At 39.3% G+C, this 24019-nt stretch overlaps 2 protein-coding genes across 2 annotated transcripts; both read left to right on the top strand.

The window, feature by feature from the left end:
- The first annotated feature begins 912 nt into the window (after positions 1-912).
- LOC120424620 (nucleolar and coiled-body phosphoprotein 1-like) lies at positions 913-11760 on the top strand. Its single transcript, XM_039588784.2, has 2 exons — positions 913-1211; positions 9249-11760. The coding sequence occupies exon 2, from the start codon at positions 9281-9283 to the stop codon at positions 10811-10813; it is 1533 nt and encodes a 510-aa protein (XP_039444718.1). The 5' UTR covers positions 913-1211; positions 9249-9280; the 3' UTR covers positions 10814-11760.
- A 6819-nt stretch (positions 11761-18579) lies between these two features.
- On the top strand, positions 18580-24019 carry LOC120424628 (thioredoxin domain-containing protein 9-like). Its single transcript, XM_039588794.2, has 4 exons — positions 18580-18737; positions 22868-23069; positions 23137-23496; positions 23561-24019. Exons 2-4 carry the CDS (start codon positions 22893-22895, stop codon positions 23675-23677), a joined length of 654 nt encoding a protein of 217 aa, XP_039444728.1. The 5' UTR covers positions 18580-18737; positions 22868-22892; the 3' UTR covers positions 23678-24019.

Here is a 24019-nt window from a genome sequence, read left to right as displayed (position 1 = left end):
ATGTCCCTCGACTCTGATTGGGATCGAGGGGGGGGGGGGAGGCTGGCAAAAAAATATAAAAATTGAAATTACAAGCCATGGTCTCGACATTTGAATGAAAAAAAGTGTTATAAAGTGCATTTTACACCTGCCCAGTTGTTTTGCAATCATTAGTTTTCAAAAAATCCAAGTATGTATGTATGTAAGTATGTCCAAGTATGAAGAATGTTTTATTGCACCGAAAAAAAAAAATTGCGGTGCTGTACATTGGAATTGAAAATATTTTTGATCGATACCAGACATGCTAAATATGATTTTAAACGCAGAAAAATGCATTTCTAATTGTTTTCAGTTGGTTAGACTTCTATTTCCTTTAAAATTTTGATGCTTTTGAAAAATAAAATGTTTCTGTCAGAATCCTGCTAGAACGGTGGAACATTTCTGCTAGAATTCTGTAAGAATATCCAGCTCTGTTAGAACTCTGCTAGAATCCTGGTAGAACGCCGTGACTGGGGTAGAGCGAATAATTTGATTTGATTTTTGATTTTGTAACCCAAATGTTGCTTTACTTTCTCTGAGCGTGTTGCCTGCCTTCGATGTTTTCCATGTTTTCGCACCTACACCCTTACCAAAAATCATGATTTTTTGAGTTCCAAATCCCACTTTTCATACGATTTTTTGAGTTCAGGTACTACAACCATAAAAATGGTTATATGGGTTGAACTGAAAAATTCGTATGAAAAGTGGGATTTGGAACTCAAAAAATCATGATTTTTGGTAAGGGTGTAAACCCCGGCTGTCACTTTACCACTCTTCGTTCGACCTTCTCGTCTATTTCCTTTCCACTCACTCTCATCGCGCGACGTGAGTTCCCTGCTTGTGCTCGTCTCAAAAAGGAAGGGCCAACAAATTTCTTCAGTTGTGTTGTGAGCGTCGGTCCGTTTGGTCGTGAAGTTGTTTTCCTCGTGCGCGTTATTTTTTTGAATTTCTGGCTGTCCCCGTGTGTGTTGCCAAAGCAAAAAAAAAGAAGAAAGAAGCAAAAGTTCGTTGCGCGTTTGGTTCTGGTGGTTCGTGAAAATTGTTTCGAAAAGTGTGATAACTGTGGGAAAGTGTCGCCGTGTAAATTGTTTGTCAGATTTGCCGTAAACAAAAAGGATTACCTGCAGCAGAAAAGCCGGATAGCTTGCTTGAAAGAGAATTTTCAACCCGAAAAGGTCGCAGCATAAATCGAGGTAAAGAAAATCTCTTCTGCCGCGCGGTATTTATTTTTAGCCCTTCACGAAAGCAAAGCAAATTTAACGAAATGTCAACGGATTCCACCGTCCTCGAACGCAGATTCAAGGGCTCGGAAAGGATTCGTGTTGTCCCGGCCGGCGCTTCGAACAAAGATTCCGGGGCAGGGATCGTTGAGATTCTTCCGCGGGTTCGAAAATGGCGTCCGCCAACAGGGAACTCATTTGGCGAGGACTTCTTTGGGAAGAGAGCCGAGCGCAGTGGCGGACGCGAAAAAGGATGAAAGAGAGGGGCGCAATTTTATGTGGAGGAGGAACAGAGGAAAACAGAGAGAGGATGAAGAATGAAACAAAACTCATCTTCTTTCTGGCTCTTTGTGTCCCATTTGACTTCTAGACGGGATGATTTGCGTTGGTGCGAGGCGAGGTTTGCCTTAATTACGGGTCCGGTTGTAACGGCTAGATCAAACCGGAAGTTGTGCTGGTTGATTGAAGTGGCACACAACACGCTCAACACCCTGACAAGAGCTAGAAAGTGACGCTGGAAAAGGAAAATAACAGTTTTCACCGTTACCAAGGAAACCTGTGCCGAGAGCGTGCAAGGTGGGCTAAATGAGGATTAAAACATAAAAAAAAGCATTTTTTTTCGACCCCGTGAGGACGATGGCAATGACGGATTCACTACTGTTATGAAGAAAAGCAAAACTGGAAGAAATGAAATTTTAAAAAGTCAAGAAGTTATGTTGTGACATAACCGAAATGTCGTTGAATAATGTAGTTCATGTTATTTAAGTTCATCGAGAGTTACAAAATGTAATGCATTTTAGGTACTGGAAGTTCACGTCCGTGTTAGGGAAACGCTTTTTCAACTGGAAATTAACTATTTAAAAGTTGTTGTGCAATTGGGAAAAGCTAGTTTTGTTGGACAATGATCTGCATTCTTGGTACTTGAAGTTCACATCTGTCAACTACGACCAGCAACAAAACTACTAATCAAGTGTGCGAACTGTGGTGGCAACCAAACTGCGAAATTCTGTGGCTGTACATAGAGTGCTCTTGTTGTACATCAACATTATTTAGGTTAACTGCTTTGTTTAATTATTTCTGATTTTGCATCGAGTCTTGTAACCCCTATTCTAAGCCCTAATTGTTTTAGTATTTTTAAAACTCTTGAATAGTCCCAAATCACGTGCTCAGCATCATCATTCAACACACACCCCCGCACTCATTTCCATCATCAAATCTACGCGTGAAATCCATCTCAATCCCCCACCAGCAGCAAGCATTCAGCAAAAAAAAAATCATACATTCATTTCGCGCCGCCGCGAGCCACGCGGAAAGTTCAACCAACTTTTCCTCGTCGACACTCCACTCTGGCGGGAATCGAAACAGAAAATAAATATCTCTATGTGTACTACTACCGCTGGGACTTAGGCCTCCCAACTTTACGATATGTTTGGAGAGGATGCGAGCTAAGGTGGTAGCTACTAACTGACCAGATCTCAACTCATCATCGCCGCTGTGAGATGACTATTATTAGAACCCAAATCTTGAGCGTCCCAACACGCACAACTCGTCGACTGTCGCTGATATCTCGACGCGACTACCAGAGATAGCGGCTACACGCACTGATTGTATAATCAAACCCCTCTCGACAGTTATGATAATGTCCAGCGGAGTGGTGAAGAAGCTACGACAATCTACTACAAAGTCCGTTAGACCGAGAAGAACGTGACGAAGGCTACAAACTTGGCAGCATACCAGCCTGCAACCTGCTGCTGCACCGTCAGCGAAACCGCATTTTAAAGGAGAAACAACAAAATCACGCCGTCTCGGCTGTACCTCGGCTGAAAGAGTCGCAAAAGAGAAAGAAGAAAGCTGATGTGTACATAAACATATCAACGGGCGCGAAACACTAAGAGAGTGTCGGCCTGCCTGCGCTGGACTGCATAAACTGAAATAGTTGAGGACTAAAAGAGGCACCCTGTGACTGCTGATGGAACCGGAATCGTTTTTATACTCGGATGAAAGTTATGTTTTGGCTGTTTTTGGCGCGAAGCGCGACATAAGAGAAAGGTCCACTTTAGAGATTTCTGCACGCAAACAAAAAACGTTGAAAACAAGAAAAACGACTCTAATAGTCGCAAAGACGAAGCTCATTAGCTGTTAAGCTACCTGTGAAACCAGAGAGCTCCGCACGAAAAATTCCAGAGAAACCTGTTTTCATGCGATACGTGCCTCGTGACAAACTTCCAGCTGCTATTATTTCCCCGTCCCGTTGATAGCAACTCAATAGAATCGTAGTAAAATCAAACCATACGCAAACAATTCACGCTGCCGCGACTGATGAAGCGATTCGCCAAACTCGGTTACGTCACATTGACCCCGATTCCTCCCCGATTCGCCGCCCTTTTGTCCCAGAAGGTAGACAAAAGCAAAAAGCCTCGGATGTGTTACTACGGCAGCTCTGCGCCGATTCGGGAGTGTCGTCGCCAGTCGAGCGTAAATTGTGTGCGATGGCCTCGACGCCGAAAGGCAGGCAAAACAGTGTATGTAGTGAAGATCGCTGGCAGACGATTCGGGCCAATTTCCGGTCGCAGATGTGAGGGCGCCAAAGTTGAAGAACTTACCTGAATGTCGGCGCGAGTTTTGGGTGTCGTCTAGTCGCCGAAAAAGCAGGATAGTTGTTTTGGCGTCTTTAATTGTTGTTGAGGTGACCAATTTCAGACTAGAGGAATCTTACCTAACTAATTGTAGAAATTGCTGATCAGATAAAAAAAAGTATCATTACGAATCATTAGATGAATGTAGACGATAAAAAAACAGTTCTGGGGAAAAAAAACTGCTTAAAAATATGAAGAAAAGTATCATTCAAGTCCATTGATTGTTAAAGTCTACAAAACCTCAAGAAAAAGAAGTTTCAAGATTATTATCAGTGTATTTTGATGAAAAATGCTTTGTAAAACTGTAAAACATATGGGATTTAGGTTTGGAACTCCTGAGTTGTGGATCACGTTCGCGTATCAGGTCATCACGCTTTATCTGTCGCGATCTTTTACCAATTTGATTGACCTGGGGTTAAAAATACCGGTCAAGATCCGTGTTTGTGATCACGGGCTAGAGGACGTGTGTGTGCCGATAAAAAGAAACCCTCCGCCAAGTCCGAATGACGTCGTCCGCCAGCGTCCTTCCCAGTGGTCCTCGGTAATAATGAAGGAAAAAAGTATCATTCAAGATCATTAATTCAGTGTGGACTATTCAAAATAACCTACTGCATAGTAGAAATAAGAATTTCCATGATTATTGTCAGTGAAATCGAAGTAATATGCTATACCAAATTACTGAACCAATGCATTAGTCATTTCGGGTTGGCATCACATAACAGTACTTGAATGCTACGTCCGTATTAGAGATGCGATTTCTGTAAGCTATTTAGAAGCAAGCATTCTACGTTGCAGCAGTTTCCAAACCCAACCGTTTATCCACTCGATTTGATCAACGGAGCCAGCTTAGATGAACGATGGCCCCGCGTTAATTAGCTTACGTTTGCCTCCACTTGATATCTGTCTATCTTACAATTCGTTTCCAAAAGCAAACACTCGGGCAAAGTAAATATTTGCTTTCCCAACAAACTCGATGTGACCACGCCGTGGTCGACGAAGCGTGGTAGTGGTACAGCATTACAAAATAAACAATCAGAAAAACAGTTTCGACTTTTCCGATTTGCATTCGTAAGCTGTATTCAGGACGGAATTTTTTAAACAAGATCACCTAGATTAGCCCAAGACAATCAATTAGTTCGGGCAGGCGCCATTGTTACAGCATCGCAGTAATTGACTCCCACAAACACTTTTCCTGCGGAGCCCATCGGTCAGCGCTCCTCGCAGTGTTGGGATCGCCTCCCAAGGTTCTGGGCCGCTATTTTTAAACCCTTGGCTGGTCGTCAAAGCCGATTGTGGCGAGAGCACATTTGCGAAAAAAAACGACACAAATAAGCGAGAGAAGAAAAGTTCAGATGAATTTAAAAACACGCGTTAGCCTGAGTGTGCTAGCTAAGCCGTGTTGGTCCTGTACCCACTAGTTTGAGATAGTCGGTTCGGCGAAATGCCGTGATGTCCTATGCGGTGATATATGTTTTAAAATAGATCCTAGTTTTAGGCGGAGAGCGATCATGTTGTTTGAAGCTTGTGAGCGAGATATATATTTGAGGACCACGAAAAAAGGCGGTGCGTACGTACTATCCGATTGACCAAGCGCGAAGTGATAAATGATGGTAAACACCACCTGAGTCTCGTTGGTAAATAAAACAAATAACGTGCGGACAAATTTTGTTTATAGCTCGTTAGTAGACAAGTGCGAGCGGCGAAGCCGCCTTCTTCCATATACTTTATGCTTGTATGCAGGGAGTCAGAAGCAAATTTGATTTGAAGAAACTGACGAAGCAAAATAAAGAGAAATGAACGAGTAGCAGTAAAAACGATAAGAAACCAACCTCAACCAATTCACGAGATAAGTCAGGCAGCGAGCGGCTATGATGGAGTGGCTTATGCTCACCAATACACATTCGCGTGGCGAAGTGTGTCCGAGGTTCTTAAATTGAATAATTACCGCGGCGAACCGAGATGGTGTGATGCACGGAATTCGATGTCAACGCCGTTGCACCGCACACTTGCTCAACAAAGTCGCAGACGAACGTGGAGCTGTGGTCAAGTGCACGAGATGTAATGCAATCCGCTGCAACGGGGTTCCAATTTCCCGGTCGACTCTGTGTGGCGGGCGAGACTGGAAGAGGGATTTCTCGTCGCTGCGCTGCGTCGATTGTCGATGCTGAGATGCTTAGCCATGCCTGGGTGCAATCGCTGATTAGAGGTTCGAGAATGTTTTTGATGGCTGAATCTTAATCAGGTTTTATGAAGAATGATTCATGGTTATTGATAGAATACACTCAACCCCCGGTGGTTGGTCACTTTTTCGTTTGACACTTTTTTGGTTTGTACCCCGTTGGTTGGTCAAAGTCAAACTAAAAAGTGACAAACTGTCACTTTTTATACGGCGCTTACGCACACTATCAAAACAAACGTTCAGTAGTGTGTGTGAACTCCGTGTAAAATGGGTGTCAAACTTAAAAGTTACCCCGTTCGTTCGACAACAATTGGTGTCAAACCATCGGGGTTTGAGTGTATAGGCCGATCTTAAAGTGAAAAAAAACTTCAAGCTCATCGATGTCAATGGTACATTAGATGATTTATGCCTGGAGCAACATTTGAATGGGGTGGAACGACATTCCTCTTATGGCCTTTCATTACACGCGTTTAAATCAGGGTGCCACCTCGGGAAAAACCCGGGATTTTTATCCACCGGGAGAAAACCGGGAAAAACTCGGGAATCCGCCTGACAATTTTTCTGTACAGTCGACTCTCTGGTTGTCAATATCAAAGGGACCGTCGAGGAAGAGAAGCAATAGTTTACAGAACGATGCAAAATGAAGACTCGATTGAAATTAGTTTTTTCTTGCTGACCAGTTATGGGAGAGAATCATGGCAACGTCCAGCAAACAAAAACAAAGAAATGTCAAACAACCTTCAAAGCTTCGTTTCTCAAAGAAAAATGTCTATGCAAGCCATGAGAAAATGAAATTATTGACAACCGGAATAGATGTTTAGAGCAAATAGAATCCAACGGACCGTCGAGGAAGAGATCCTTCAAGCAAGAGAAAATATCGAGGAATAAAGACAATCGAAGTATGCAGTTCAAAGGACTGAAGAATTCATCGGTACATGGGGCAATATTGATATCGAGAAGATCGACAGCCAGAGAGACGACTGTATTATTATTCCTGTTATTCTAAATAAAGAATTCGCGAAAAAAAAAAATTACGAGCATTTAGAACAATGTTGTTGAACATTGTTGAGAACAATGTATGTTTGCAAATCATTTCTACAAAATTAATAAATTGTAAATTACATTTCCTTCCTGTTTTCTAGTAATAATTTATGTTATTCTAAAAAACAAAAACGTTTTTTTTTATTTTGAGTTTGTCAAACCTGTAGAGCATCATTAGGGAAATTAGAGGTTTGGATTGGAAACAGATAAAAAACGGCTTCGTTTACAACTTACTTACTTTGTACTCAAGATATTTGAAAGCTTTCTTGAGGAATTCATACTTTGAACCAAATGTATGCGTTCAAAAGATATGTTGATACTAACGTTAGGCTAAAAAACATTGTAATTTGATTTAAAAAACTTTCCGGAAAATTCCTTCTGGTCTGGGGTGAAAACCGGGAAATTGAAAATATAAATCTGGTGGCCACCCTGGTTTAAATGGGACGAGCAGTCACTGTCGTACCGCTTCTTTCAAATGTTGCTCCAGATGTATTGATTCATGTTATAAATTGTTAAAGGTTCAGAAAGACGTAGCAAATTATCTGCTGGATCCAAATTTGAATAATTTTTTTTACAAGTTATCCGTGCAGTATATGCAAATTAATGATTAAAGATGAGATGGATCTAAAGACGACCAGCATAAAAAAATATGTATATCACAACATTCTGATCAATCCAGAGTTTAACTACTTAACACTTGACACAAGACTGCTGATGAAAGGATCATCAATCGACCAAGCTAAATCAATTGTTCATTGGTTGAATCATGTTAAATCTACATGAACAAGCAACACGTGACTGCTGGTAAAAATGAATTAAGACAAGGCAGTTCAATGGTAAAGAGCATAAGTTTATCATCAGCGAAATTGACGATTTCCGCTCGAAGTCTGGATAAAATGATAATTGTCTATAACAGAGAGAAATGTAAATAATCAGAAAAGTTTTCAAAACATTCCATTTATTTCAGGCTCGAACTAAATTTGTAAAACATGCATCAAAGAACTGCTATACATGACTTTCTCAACACCGACGTGTTATTCGATTACCTCCGAGATATTATACAATCGCCTTTTTGGAGGTACTTTGAATGCTAAGTCCGTGTTTGGGAAACGCACGTTTCTGATAGCGATGCTCGGATTCCACATGGTGATATATTACCCTTCGTTTCGACTGTTGTAACATGACTCCCCAAGGTGTTTCGGATGTATCGTTTAACCGAAAGGGCAACGCCTGAAATTCGGTCACCATTTCGCCAACATCGAAACGTTTGTTTTGGGTTGCCAATCCTTCTTCAATGATTCTCACTTGTTTATGTATAATATATATACCGAACTCGCGCACCACTCTCAGATACGGGTCGTTAATCATCATCAACAAAGAGCGCACATAAACGCGCCGAAAGAGAACCGTGCGCGCACACACATGCCGCGGTGCGGCCAATTTCTCTCCGTGTATGGGTTGTGCAACATTCACAGACCAATCAACGTGTGCCGGTCAACCCACACTTGCTCGTACAGCAAAACACTCGCGCTTATGTACGAAACAGGAAGAATGCCGCTTCGGCTAGTCGCCCGACCTGTTGGCCAAGCGTGTTTGTGTGTGTAGGTGAAAACAACTCTTCTAGACGAAATTTGCCGGCTAGAATGAACCGGCGTTGGCCGGCGGCCGGTCTGTAAATGCTTAATAACTGTGGTGCTGCTCGCGGCTAGCGCGCGGTTCTTGTTTCAAATAATCTCCCAACCAAGTTTCATTCGGAAATTAAAATGGAGCGAGATTTTGACGGGTTTCACGAGTTGATCGTGAACCGACCTGAACGTTCTCTCGATTGTGTTTCTTTCTTTTGGGTGGTTTGATTGTTGAGATGCCGATTTATGGTTTCCCAAGAATCGAGCGGAGGGCATTATGTCGAAAGACAATAAAGTGTCACGTGTTTTTTTTGTTGGGTTGGGACGGACAAAGCTGTTTTGAATGAGGGTTTAATGTTTGGTAAGAATGCAAAACTGCTTGAGCCTGTAATCACTTGATCTCCGAATTCTCGCAGGTTCGAATTAGCTCTAAGCAAGACGACCCTCCAAAATTAGTTGAATTGACTGCAAAAAATGTTATCAGTTTTACAACAACTTCTAACAACCTCTCGTCTTCTCTCTCTTTCAGATCTTCCATCAGCTAAAAAAAAGGGACACGCCATGTCACTGCAGGTCCAGTCAAGCCAACCGGCAGCCGCTCCGTCCGGTCGCCGTACACCACAGGTGTACCAAAATCTGGTGGCCACCCCACCGGCGGCGCCGGCCAGCGCCACCCCAACTCCGCCCACCAACGGCAACAGCACCAGCAACAAATCTTCATCAGGGAACAAACTCTCGCTGAAGGGTTCCTCCAGTGGCAAGTCCAGCCCGGCGGCTTCTTCGGGCAAAGCCAGCCCGGCACCAACTCAACCAACCGTGACGGTCACACCGGCTACGCCGCAGTCCGCACCCGTCGTGGCCATCGTCGATCTGGTTAGCGACGAGAAGGTGGCGTCGCCACCGAAGGCCACTGCTGAAAAGAAGGAAGTCACCAATGGCAAGGACACGAACGGCAAGCACGAGGAGGCGGTGAAGGAATCTCCGCGCAAGGAGACCAAGGCCAGCCCGAAGGCTAGCCCAAGAGCGACTCCCCAGAAGAGCATTCCGGTGGAGCAGGTCAAGACGCCGGAGACGGTTTCGCCGAAGAAGCCTGCTGCTTCTGCTGCAAAGGAGGTTAAGGAAGCCGCGCCGGAACCCGCAAAAAAGAAGGTGGACAACTCGTTGGTCGGAGAGAAGACCCTTAAAGGGTTCACCGCCGAAGGAGACGAGATGGAGTCGCTGGTTGTGGAACCGTCCGAGTACGAGGATTCGCCAATGCCACCCCGCACCGGTGGAAAGTCCAAGCTGCTGAAGGGAGGCCCCCCAACCCGGGCTCGAATCAGTCCCTTCCGGGTGGCACAGGAAGCAGTGGCCGTGGCCAACGCTAGCACCGTGGTCAACCTGAGCACCGTCAGCGAGGGACAGCACGCTGAGTCAAACGAATCCTCCCCGGCGGTTGACTTCAACCGGCCGCTGCGCGCCATCTCCGGCCGTCGCTCGACGCGTCCCCTGACCGATATTCAGTTCTCGTACCGCAAGCCGACAGCCGATCTGAACGACTCTTCGTCCAGCTTGAACGTCACCGTCGGTTCGGAGATCCACAACGACAGCCTGCGCACCCCCGCCGGCTCGTCCCGCAAGCGCAAGGCCATGACCCCGGAATCGACCTCCGACGCGCTGGACGTTAAGGAACACACCGACAGCCCCAAACGCACCCGGCTCGACTTTAGCGGCTTCCTCGGAATCGTCGCCAGCCCGGTCACCATGCTGAAGAACCGCTTCTCCCGGGTCCGACTCCACGCCAGCACGCCCGTCGCCAAACGCAGCTTCGAAACCGAGGAGGACCTCGTCGGCAAGGTCGTCACGGCTGAAGCCACCACGACCACGGCCAACATCTCCGGTGGAGCCGCCGCTGACAACAAAATGGAAGTCGAACCGGCAGCGGAAACCGCCGACAAGACCGAGCAGAAACCGGAGGAATCCAGCACCACGATCAAGGAAGGCCAAACCGACGTCCCCGCCAGCGAAGATGCCTCCACCGCCGAAGAGGCCAAAGAGGACTCGGTCGAGGTCAAAGACGTCACCGACAAGCAGCGGCGTTGTGTCATCATGTAAAGTGACCCATTTTGTATTGTAATTTTACTCTCTCTCTTCTTTTAATTTGCCCCCCACCACACCCTTTATTTCGATGCAAGTGTTGCATTTTTCCGCAACTCCCGAATGCTGTGAGGGCACACCTTTAAAAAACACTACTTTTTAATGTTTTGTAAGTCCAGCACACCATAAAAAAGCGGGGTGGCGTAAAGAAGAACCGAACGCGCGTTCTTCGACCGATTACAAATAAAGCTAAAATGCGTATTTTTAAAATATTCGGCAAAACCGCGTCGCTCTTAAATCTTTTTTAACAATCTCCAAAAATCCACTCTTTAGCAATTCTCTCCGAAATCGGTTGATAAAACTTGGTCCGTTCGCCCTTACAAAAAAAGGTTTAACACCAAGTAAGAAAACCATCTCCCGGATTTTCGTGGAGAATTGCTCTCATTTAAATCTACAATTTTAGTTTGTAACGGTTAAATTTATATGAGATTTGTTGTTAGTACCTTTTGGGTTAAGAAGCATCATCGGAAAACAATTAAAAAGAAAGGTAAATAAATTGCAATAAGAAGAAAAAAGATCCTTGCTCAAAAGCGAAAGTAGATCTTCCCTGAGCAACTACGGTGACCCATCTTGCAGATATAGGCTAGTTGTGGCAAATGAAAGCAAACGTATCTTAGTTTTAGTAAGCGAACAACTCCCACACAAACCATAAACAATATTGGAAACAGATCGATCTATGAAAATTGAATGCAAACACACAACATATAAAGAATGAAGAGTTTGGTGTAATTGTAAAATTATCACAATCATAATCATTTTAACATAAAATTGATGTGAGCGAAGTTCGGTGAAAACATAGACATTAAAGTAAAGAACAAAAGAAAAACTTTGTAGAAAACCCACAAAAAAAATGTAAAATGTCAAAAAACATAAAAATATATCAAATAAACTTAGTTTTTAAACTATTTGTGTGGTTTTATTTTTCGTTAATCCCGTTAAAAATATCAACAAAGAAGCAATTTGCATGTGTGATTGTGCTATTTCGTCTGTATCTACTCCAGGAAGATTTCTTCTACTCCCGGAATGACCTATGACCCAACTATTGAGACGCGGGAGGGTGTCGAACCCGGCGCCGGTTCTGTGAGTTTTTCAAGTGCCAGCCAGATTAAAGATTCATTCTTCTCTGGGCCAATTATTGACAGATTTTGCCACATTTTTCACTTTATGCCCATTTTGTACAAATTTATGATTAAAATGAACGGTTTTAATTGAAAATATGAAAAATAGAATGTGTTTTTCACTCAGTGACCGGCTCTTCAAACGAACGTACCATATGTTTAAGAATTCGAATTGAAAACCGGTTTTAGACGGTTTGTCAGCGGTGTAAAATCGAACTGCAAAAAGTGTAATGCCGTTTCTCCGTGTAGATCATCCGAAACATCGTCGTTTTTCACCCAAAAAAACAACTATTCCATTTTAGCGTGTGTGTACCCCTCAGCACAAAAATGAGTTCCCGCTGAGTGCCCTAAACCCGCGCTTCCACTCTCTTGCGATGTTCTTTTCTCTCCACCGCGATAGCGCTGTGCCTCTTTGACAGCTTGTCAACATTTTATCTCTTTTCTTCACAAATCGTGCGCTCTCTTGCTACCAGGGATGCCAGATGAAATTTTGAGTTATCTGCAATTTTTTTTTCAAAAATCTGCAAAAATCTGCAAACTCAAATACACGCAAAACTAGGTTTATGAATTCGTATTCTACAATTCTGTTTAACAAAATTATGGTGTTTAACCCAAAAAACGTTCACATATATGTTTTATGTACTTAAATCTGTGTGAAATCAAACTATTTTGCTAAAATTATTTACAGTATTTTCAAGTAATTTGAAAAAGTCTTAATAAAATGTACTGTAGCTTTAATTAAATCTTATTTACCTGCATGATCAAAAGTCTGGATCGAATTGCATTGTGTTTTACTTTTCAAGGTTAGGCTAATATAAATATACTTTTTAAGTTTTCAATGTTTTTCGAGAACAAAAATTTAGAAAAAAAAACTCATCTAAAATAATTTTAATTAAATAATTTCGGCACGGTTTTAGTTCTGCCTATTTTGTGATACTTTTGAATAACTTAACAAAAAGTAAAAATAAAATTTGCGACAGTTTTATTTCGTGCAGTATTATTTACCCTTTAGGCATTTTACACAATATGTTCTGAAACATAAAAAAAAACTTGAAACCTAGCTCTACATTTTGTAAAGTAACTCATGCTGAAAATGTGTGGAACAATAAGTTAGTAAAAATATGAATTCTTAAAAAACTTCCAGAGCAACAACTTAAGAAAAAGAAAATAAAATATTTTTTTTTAAATATTGTGTTTATTTGTTTGATTATCACAAGTAAATCTGTAGAACTTCATTAAAGTAAAACTTTGATCAGTCGAGTCTGGGTTGTATGCAGAGCGTCCAATTTCCCGGGGTTACAAAATTCTCGGGAAAAGGTGAATTCTCTGAAAATTTTAAATTTTACAAAAATTGATCTGACTTTGCAACAAAATTGTATAGAATAGCAATAGCAATGGTTAAAATAAGTGTGAGAATCAACCAATGCCTTGACTGCCTGTAAAAAACATACGACTTCATGATAATATATTTTTTAAATTTATAATCATACAAAATATTAAGAAATAAGTTTTTTTTCCAGGGTTTTTTTTCTCAAAATTTACTTTCCCTAAAAGAGCACTCAACTAGCAAAATCTTAACTAAGAAATATGTACCCTCTCTGTAAAGGCTTATGAATTGATCTCAGTTGAAAGGTTCTCCAAATCTCTAAATTGCAAATGTTACATCCTGGAGTATAACTGTTGAATTTTAATTAACACTGATTGGAATTTGTATTTTTCTAAAAGTAGGTATGATTTTTTTAATCACAGTATTTGGACAGTGAGTAAAATTAATTCATGCCCAAAAACAATAAAATGCTTTTAAATTTGTCTTTGTGACCAGTTCGAGAGAAAATAATAAAGAAAAATATTGATAATTAAGTTGCAATAAAAATATTTTTTCCAGAACAAATTTCACTGGTTTGAGCTCAGGAATAAATAGATAGGCATTTAATTTGCCTTAAAAATAATCTTTTTCACTTGAAATACAATTTTTATGCAATCACACCTCAAAGTTTTCAAATATTTGGAGCGAGTTTTTTGAAGGAATGTTTGCATTTTTTTTGGCGCTTTTGTGTAATACGAAGAAATTTTTCAATGATTTTTAAATGATGCAACCTTCGGTTGAAATCATTTTAATAGCAAAAAAGTAGTTCATTAGTTTCACATTTAAAACTCTTACTACAAGGGCGTAGGCGTTCTTAGTGCCATATAAATTTTCAACTTTAAACTAAAATTTCTCGAACAATTTTAAACTAATTAACCTAATTCTTCTAGCACAACCCTTTTTGAGACATTTCATGATATGAATTCAATTTGCATCTAATTTGGTCATGGTAAACAAAAACGTAGAAGAATCTAAATTTTGACCTTGGTGGGAAGGGGTACTTTATTTTTAAATGGTAAATGGTATTTCATTATTTTTTATTTAAAAAAATGTTCCAAAAAGTTCAAAAAAATAATACTTTTGATAGAATTTCGGGAATTTCGGGAAAAGGGAAATATTCTTTTTTCGGGAAATCTCTCGAATTTTTTTTCCCAGGACGGGAAATTGGACGCTCTAGTTGTATGTGTTCTCTTAAAAAAATTACATGACAGTCAACACTTTATTGTCGATATTCCTCCTCGATAAACTTGGCTCTTGAATAAAACAAAAAATGAAAAATAAATAAATATTTAACTGTCGTTTTGATCTGTTTTTGCTTTTGGTCCGAAAACATAATTATCAATTTCGTACAAAATTGAAATATATCAAAAATAAAAAAAAACTCGGATTATTGAACAGAATGACTATAATATTGAATTTCTAACAGTTTTGAATGTGTTTATTTGAAACATAAATTTTTTTTCTTGAGGAATTTGTTTAAAATTGATTTACTTATAAATGAGTAAGCAAAAAATGATGTAGTTTTCAATAAAACATTTTAGCAATGTATTTTGTTAGGAAAAAGCTTTAAAAAGCCAATATTTTTAAAACATTGAAAAATGTTTGAAAATGTGTCAAGAAATCACCTTAAAATATATTGTTTAATTGAAATTATATTGTTTGAAGAAATTAAAAGAATAGCTTTTTAACAATAACGCAAAAAGTGCATTTAATTTTTTTTATAAATGTTGTTGTGCTGAGGAAATTAAACTTTATAAACTTTCTACGACCATTTGTATTCAAATGCAATCGACAAAACAATTGCAATACAATTTTAAACAAAATAAAAGTAAATTAAATAAACACATTTTTGTAACTTATCTTTGTTTTTCTTTCTTATAATCCAAATAAATTAATCTTATTTGCGACACTAGTTATTTTATTTGTTTATTTTAACAGGATCGGTTGAAAATATGAAAAAAAAATAGTTTGCATTATCAATATAAAAAATAATCAAAACTTATGCTTTGTGCTCTATCTGAAAACTAGAAATGCTTTGATTTATTTTATTTTTATAAGTTTTTAAGTTTATCTTCATTAAATCCTTCTGTGAGCCAAAATTACTTTTTAAATATCGATTGCAATAGTTTTTAAAATGATATTTATTTAAAAAAAATCATATTGTGTGCACTGCTACCGAATTTTCAATGGGAAAACAATTTAAAACTAAAATAATAATTTAAATAGTCTTCCAAAATTTAGAATCATAATTATTTCAATCAATCCAATTAAATAAAAAAAATAAGGCATAATAAAGAAGTATGCAACTGACGTTTTTGTGCAATTAAAGAAATATTTTGAAATGATTCGAAACACAAACCTAAAATTAAAAACAGGACAACAATATATGTTGAAATGTTTTTAGAATGTTTGAACATTTGACTTGAAAATACAACTAATCATTCTTTATATGTGAATGCCTTAGGTTCTCTATACATCAGACAAAATTATACAAGATTTTTTTCTTTTATATCTAGAGTCCTATAAGCTATTGTCTTTCATATGTTTATAGGACCTCTTCGAAAAAAATCTGTAGATATGTACTGTAATACAAACAGTAATGCAGAAAGTGCTAAAAATATCATTAGAAAAAGTGAGCAGCTTTCTTTGGTATCATATTCATGTATGATTCGTTTGTAATTAGTCGTTTAACATTCCATATTCATGTTTATACGTTATAAAAGAAAAAAAAGAAAAGCGGAGACAAAAACTAAAAAAAAACATTTGCAACATCATTGTTGATTGAATTGGGATAATGTTTTTATAACTGATTAGGTTTTTTTTTGACAAATTGAAACTAGCTGTTTGTCATAAGTTTTTTTGGCTAACAAAAATGAATATGTTATCAAAAACAAAACTCACTGAACAAAATCATATACAAAGTTTGGCTGTACCGGCTCAATGGAAAAAAGAAACTCCGGAATATTTTCTCACACATAAGTGTCATGTAGATTGAACCACAGACAAACAGACGGGACACTCGAGTGCCGAACCATCGTCCTCCAAAAACGGTTATTTCAAATGCAATTTTGTTTCGGCATCCACTCACCCGGCGCTGATGGCGCTGCTGTCGTGACAGCTCGCCCGTCTATTTTTAGTGTGTGTGAAGGGTGTGAAGCGTGTTTTTGTTTTTAAGTTGAGCGTGAGCACGTGCGAAACAGCAAATGAGAGCACACATATTTATGGAATTCTAACCGTGAATCACAATCCAGGCTTTCCAGGACAAAATTGGAGCAGTCTTGGCCATAGCCTCTTGCCCCACTATTAACCCGGTAGGCCTGCTCAACTGCCTGCCGATGTCGAGGTTGCTGCTGAGGCGCCCGCTACTGCGGAGGAAGCCGGATCCTGTGGTGGAGTCATCTCCTTCGGAGCAACCTGCTTACCCTTCGTGGACTGCTGCTCAGATTGCTGCTGCTGGTCGTCCTTTTGGTCTTTTGGCGATGATGCGCCACTCAATCTTTTTCCAGTTCAGTTTCTGTGATTCTGTTTCGATGTAAATTTTGCGGCAGCGTTTTTAGGAATCTTTGCCACTTTTAGCCGCATGATTTAGCTCATGAGGTTCTGCTATTGGAAACGGAACCGACCCACCGTCATCTTCGGCCTTCGGTGTTGATTTTTATTCTTTTCATCGAGTAGCAACAACAAAATTATTTCGATCAGCTGTTGATGTTTACAATCGTTTAGGCTTGATTGTCTCACGCATACACTGACATGGCACATGACAGTAATGGGTTTGTATTGGTATGTTTATGCTGCACTTCGGCATCAGCTCACCAGGCAGCGCTGGCGTCGCCGTGATTTGGTGATTTGATGAAGAACGATGGATTTCAAAAATAATTTGTATGGAGAGTCACGTCTGTTTGTCTGTGATTGAACAATGTTGTACCTTCGCTTCCCGCGAAAAGAAAACTGAACTTTTAAAAACTTTTAATCGCTGCAGTTAAGCATGTTTAAGAAAAAACTCGTTATTTTTTTGGTCAATATTTTTGGCGACTTAGGTAAAAACGCATGTAAATCATATTTGAATCATAGAATCTTAATTAAATTGAATGTTTTATTTAGAAATTGCCATTGAACATTTACCTTTTAATCTTATATCTTATAATAACAATATACCAGGAGGACGACTCTTACGGAATGACTTAACGGCCAACTGAGACCGGGACCAACGTTTTACTTCTCCATCCGATGGAAGGCAATTTAAAAAAATATTTTAAAAACCACATTGAAAATCTTATGTAACTTCGCATTTCATATTTTTTTTTAAATTAACAGAGGTAGAAAATCTAATTCACCGTTAATTCTTAATTATTACAAAACATGAAGAAATTTATTTAAAAAATGCTAAAACTCAAATTGAACTTGCACAAGTATCATTTTTTTCCAGGAGTTCTACAAGAGCTCTTCAAGATAGCTACAGCATAGCAGTTTGGACCGCGGTAGGATAAAACTCTCTTCAAGTACTCTTCCAAACTCCTGAAGAAGTTTTGAAGAAAATTTTATCCTACCGCGGTCCAAACTGCTATGCTGTAGCTATCTTGAAGAGCTCTTATAGAACTCCTGGAAAAAAATGTTACTTGGGTATTTATGTCTCCATTATGTTTTCAAAATGGTTCCATATAAGAATCTGAAAATACAATGAAGTAAACAACAATATTTGCTTCAAATAACTTAGGACAGCATTTTTTCAACAATAGCCAAAACCTTGGAAAACATTTACTGAAACAGAAATTAATTGATTACAATTGAATTTTCTTGAAGCCAAGCAACTTCAACCTTTTGAATACCAAGATTTGCAGTAGAGTACACCAAAGCTTGCAGTAGAGTACACCAAAGCCATGTTGTAGAGCGCGCAATCTGATTTGTATTTTTTTCCGACAATCACTTGGGAACAGTGATTAAAAAAATAGTTGGGAAAATTCGGAATACTTGCATATTTTGACAGTAATCAAACTTGACGTAAGTCTAAGAAGATTGATTCTAAATTTGTAAATGCTATGTACTGTTGGGTTACTCAACTTATTCAAAGAAATTGTCACATAAGGATTATTATTTTTTTTTTTGCAAACCTCATCGGTAAAATATCTGCAAAAATCTGCAACGAAAAAGTTGTCTGCAACAAATTTCGGAAATCTGCAAATTTGCAGAGAAATCTGCAAATCTGGCATCCCTGCTTGCTACCCCCAACCAGAATCGCCCACACGCGAATGTTTTGCATCAGTGAGCCTTGACTTGACTGCTTCTGTCATTGTGTGTGGCGCAGGGGAGAAAAAAGAGGAAAGAGTTTTCACGGATTTCGGCAACATTTTTCTAACGGGAGCCGGAAAAAGTGCTCAAATTCACTCGGATCAGCAAATTGGTACGTACTTCCGGACGGTAAACGGTTATTTAGGGCGTGGGGAGGCGACTTCCGGTGGAATTGGGTTGAATTTAGTGGTTTTTAGTGCGAAATTTGCCGAAACATGAGTCATGTGCTTTTTTTCGATTTTGGTCTCTTGCCTTCAACTCTCCAAATCAGACTATTTCCTACCGGTTCCTTGATCTTGGGACCGCAACAGAGGACAAATGCTTAACCGGAAATGTTCCTATGTTTGAGCTAGAACAGAACGTTGACTACCGTCTAGTTCAGTACTTGAGGAAGACTTGCTTGTTGCTCTCTTCACTCCACCCGGTCTATGTTCAAAGCAAGAGGTCTGCGGCAAATCAAATTGAAAATGACGCACTTGGTTTGTGTGCATGACAGCCTCGCGCTTCTTAACATCACTGCTATTAAAAAATTCCTTGCCCTGATACAAAGTGTAAACTAACTGGATATCGTTACCAAATAAATTACAATTACAAAAAAGATGTATTTGTATCTTTGTTAAACATTTATATTAAAAAAGTTTAAGAAATTATGCCGTAGACCTTACCGAATTGGGTCCTAAAATGAAGCTTAAATTTGTGATATTATTGTCCACAACGATAAAGCTTATTTTTCTGAGTCCAATGACCCTTTGTACGACCCCAAAGGATTAAAAATTAATTTTTAATTCAATTTTGAAGAAAAAAAAAATACCCCGCGGTCCTTCTTGACAGAAAAGTTCCTACTTGACAGCTCTTTTCAAGGGGACCATAGTTGATACATCGAAAAAATGTTGTCTTGTCAATATTTTTTTTTTTGCATTAAAATTAAAAACAGTGATCAGAAATGGCTTTAAATCGTGTTTTTAACCGTTGTATATAAAAATTGACATAGGGCTTTAGTACCCAAATTGGCGTTGAATAACGTAGTTTGTGTAAGTTTGGTTTCTATCGGGAAATTAAATTATGTGTTTCGCATAAGTAAATTTCACTTCATAAATATATGTAATATTTTAAAGGTATATTAAATTCACGTCCGTGTTAGGGAAGCGCGTTCTCTGTGACTAATTTTATGCAATTGGGCCCTAAAATTAAGCTTAAATTTGTGATATTATTGTTCCCAACGATAAAGCTTATTTTTCTGAGTACAATGGCCCTTTGTATGACCGCAAAGGATTTAAAATTGATTTTTAATTATTTTTTTTTTAATTTACATGGCGGCCCTTCTCGACAGAAAAGGTCCTAGTTGATAGCTCGCTCCAAGGGCACCATTGTTGATCCATTGAAAAAAAAAATTGTCTTGTAAATTTATTTATTTTTGCCTTCCTCACCTTACTGAGGAAAGGCTATAAAATCACTCAGAAAACGAACTTCTTAGTTTTACCTCATAGACCCACCTTCATGTATACATATCGACTCAGAATCAAATTCTGAGCAAATGTCTGTGTGTGTGGTGGGATGTTGATAAAAAAAAATTGCACTGGATTATCTCGGCACTGGCTGAACCGATTTGGACCGTTTTGGTCTCATTCGATCCGTCTTGGGGTCCCATAAGTCGCTATTGAAAATTATAAAGTTTAGTTAAGTACTTCAAAAGTTATGCTAAAAAATGATTTTAACAAAAGTCCGGAAGAATGTGAAAAGGGTGTTTTTTTGTAAGAAAAGCACTTAAGTGTTATTTATACACTTTTTGGACGCCGGATCTTAGATATTTTGATGAAAACGTTGTCCGGATCTCTCATGCGACCCATCGTTGGATAGGTAATCAAAAGACCTTTCCAACGAGTTCAATAGATTGCAGATCTGACAACCCTATCAAAAGTTATACGCACTTAAGTGTTATCCATGCACTTTTTGGGAGGCTGGATATCAGATATTTTGACAAAAACGTTATCCAGATCTATCATGCGACTTGTCGTTGGATAGGTAATCAAAAGACCTTTTCAATGAGTTCAATAGATTGCAGATCTGACAACCCTATCGAAAGTTATAAGCACATAAGAGCCCTAAGATCTGACTACCCAATTTGATGGTTTGAATTAGAGGTGGGCGAAACCGCTCTTTTTTTAGGAGCTGCTCATTTTCGTTCGCTCATCAAAAAGAGCCGCTCTTTTGAACGGCTCTTTCGCTCTTTTTCAAAATTTTGATGAAAAGTTTTTATTAAGAATCGTGTGATTTTATAAGTTATTTCACATTGGACTTAAATAAATTATTTGATAAAAAAACATTTAAACTGAAAACGAGAAGATGCCCTTGAAAACCATAAATCTTGGTGGTCTCTATGTCAAGATTTCTACTCGAACCTAAAAATTCGAATAATTGAATGGCATCCAATCTTAAATCTAGGATGCTGGAAAAAAATTAAATTACTTTTTAAAATGCGTTTATTTCTGCAAGAATTGAACTAATGCTGATATTTTATTTAGAGAAAATATTCTGTGAACTCTTTTCTACATTCTGATTTAATCGATAAAGTCTATAAACGCTAAAGTTTAATCGGACAAAAGGATTTATTTTTTTCCAAAATCTCTAAACTATTCAGTAGATTTTTGGTAATATTTTACAAATTATGCAATTTGAAATGCTCAAATTTGTATTCCGGTTATACTTTAATGTTTTCTTTTTTTTTTTTTATAAAATCATTTACTTTTGTGATTAATTTTATAAGCATTGAAATATTTGAAATTGCATTTTCTATTCTCAAAAACAAATTTAATGCTACATTTTTGGAAATTCAATAAATTATATTTATAACAAAAATCATGCCATCTTGAAACGGTTCTTTCAAAAGACCGGAGTTTAAAAAAGAACCGCGGTTCTTTTTTGTGAGCCACGGTTCGTTCGCTCTTTTTAGTGAACCGGCTCTTTGAGCGGCTCGCTCTTTTTTTTGCCCACCTCTAGTTTGAATCAAGTTGATAGAACACTGAAAGGTCCGCCCTTTGTATCTATTTTGGATAGCATTACCCTCTAAATGTGAGGAAGGCACCAACCACCTAAGGGTAGATTAAGTAACGTTTTTGTATTAAAATGAAAAAAAGCGATTAGAAATGGTTTTTAATTCTTTTTTTTACCGTTGTACATACAAATTAACATAGGGCTTCAGGGCCCAATTTAGGTACTTGAAGTTCACGTGCGTGTTAAAAAAGCGCACATTTTGCTTGGAAATATTTAAAAAAAAAATCGATTTTATTTAAAAAGTTGAACCAATCCGTAGTAATTTTCAATAGGGTCGTAACCTTAAATGTAAACAAGCAGCTTATTCTATCGAGAAATCAAAAGTGATAGTGTGTGCGTGCAACATGGAGTTAAACTTTTTGTAGTGCCATGGAAAACTTCACAGCAACTTCACAGAAAGTTTATCTTCATGTTGCAGATTTGACAGCTCGATTCACACTCAACCTGAATCCTAGAGCATGCGGTATATACTGTTTGTTTACATCCAAGGTTATTCCAATTATTGAACCGTTGCTGTCAGTTAGACTGAAAACTACCGAATTTTGAAACAAATTGAGCATTTCGGTAGCGTTTGAATTCTGACGCACTGTGCTGGATTGCCTTCCAAGTTTTAATCATTACTCGCGTAAACTTCTTAATAGTTTCAACTTTAGAATAGGGAATAGTTTTAAGACTCGGACTTAGGTTTAAGTGAAAACATCGAATTATGTCTCCTCGCTGACGGCTAGATTCGATTGAACCTTTGATTTTTTTTAAAATGGATTTTAAACATAAACGATCTCGCACGATTATTCCCGATCACATTTGATCGTTTTAAGTTCATTCCGATCATATCCGATCGGTTTTTACCGAAAACGTTTAATAAATAATAATTATTATTATTTATTATTTATCATCTGCTTCTCTAGCCTCTCTTAATGAAATTTTCCCATGATAAACGTTCGTTAGTTGGCTTTGTGCTTGCCATCTCAATCCGCACACTTCATTCGCTGTTGCGGTTCGTTCCTTGTCATATTGCATGCAACTTATGGGTTGTATTCAAGTGTGACGAATCGCCCTAATTCTGCATACAAACTTTGGAGAAAAACCATTGGATCTTGCTTAAATATTTTTGTAAAACTCAAAGTGCACGTGTTTCTGGGGACCCCAATGCTTAATGCTAATCAACCGAACTATACTCCTCGCACACAGTTTGTAAAACACTACCACCACCACCATGGAGCAAGTGCTGCAGAACTCACTCATTTCGGCCGCCGTGCAGCTTGAGAAGCAACTGGATGGCGAGTTGGCCCGGCTGGACAGCCTCGGTGGCGAGGACCTGGAGAAGCTGCGCGAGCAGCGCATCGCCGAGCTCAAAAAGCAGTCGGCCCAACGGCAAGAGTGGAAGAACAATGTAAGATCTGGGTGAAAGGTTTTTAAAAATGGGGAGTTTATACTAAAACGGTTGGTTTTGCTTGCAGGGTCACGGCGAGTACCAGGAGCTCGCGGACGAGAAGGAGTTCTTCGAGGTGAGCAAGAAGTCCGCCAACATCGTGTGCCACTTCTACCGCGACTCGACGCCCCGCTGCCGGATCGTGGACATGCACCTGAAGATCCTGGCCGGGCGCCACCTCGAGGCCAAGTTCTGCAAGGTGAACGCGGAAAAGTGTCCCTTTCTGACGCAGCGGCTGCGCATCAAGGTGATCCCCAGCATAGCGCTCATCAAGGACAGCAAAACTAAGGACTACATCGTGGGCTTCACCGATCTGGGCAACTGCGACGACTTTAGCACGGAGATGCTCGAGTGGCGGATCGCGCAGTCCGGCGCGATCGAGTACAATGTAAGGAGGAGAAAGGGGAAGCCGCGGTCATTCAAATTTAATTCAATGCTTTTCTCTTTTTCAGGGTGACCTGCTGACGCCCCCCGATGACAAGAAGAAGAAGAAGTCGACGTACGCGGCGAAAAAGACCATCCGCGGCGGTTACGACTCGGACGATTCCGATATCGACTTTGACGATTAGAGAGGGAGAGAGAGAGAGATTGGGAGTAGAAGAATGCACGAAGAAATCAAACTGCTCTGGTAGCAACTAAAAACAAGTGGAAGGGACGATTTTGGATCGCGACCGTGTAGTGTTAGTGTAGTTTTTAAGGATTTCTAATTTTGAAAAACAATCGATTCAAATCGCTAAAAGCACGCTCTACGAGCGCATAATTTCACGCACGACTCAGCAGCATACTCAACTTTTTCTCACAACGCCGGCTAACCCTTTTTTGTGAGTTTTGTTTAATTTTAATCGCTATGTTTTTCAACCCCCCTCTTTTTTGTAATCTAACCAGGCACTAGAATAAATTGTATAAGTGTA

Source organism: Culex pipiens, chromosome 1 (genome assembly GCF_016801865.2).
Source record: "Culex pipiens pallens isolate TS chromosome 1, TS_CPP_V2, whole genome shotgun sequence".
Classification (NCBI taxonomy): domain Eukaryota; kingdom Metazoa; phylum Arthropoda; class Insecta; order Diptera; family Culicidae; genus Culex; species Culex pipiens.
Note: the sequence above shows the minus strand (reverse complement) of the source record. Positions and strands in the feature narration are given on the sequence as shown.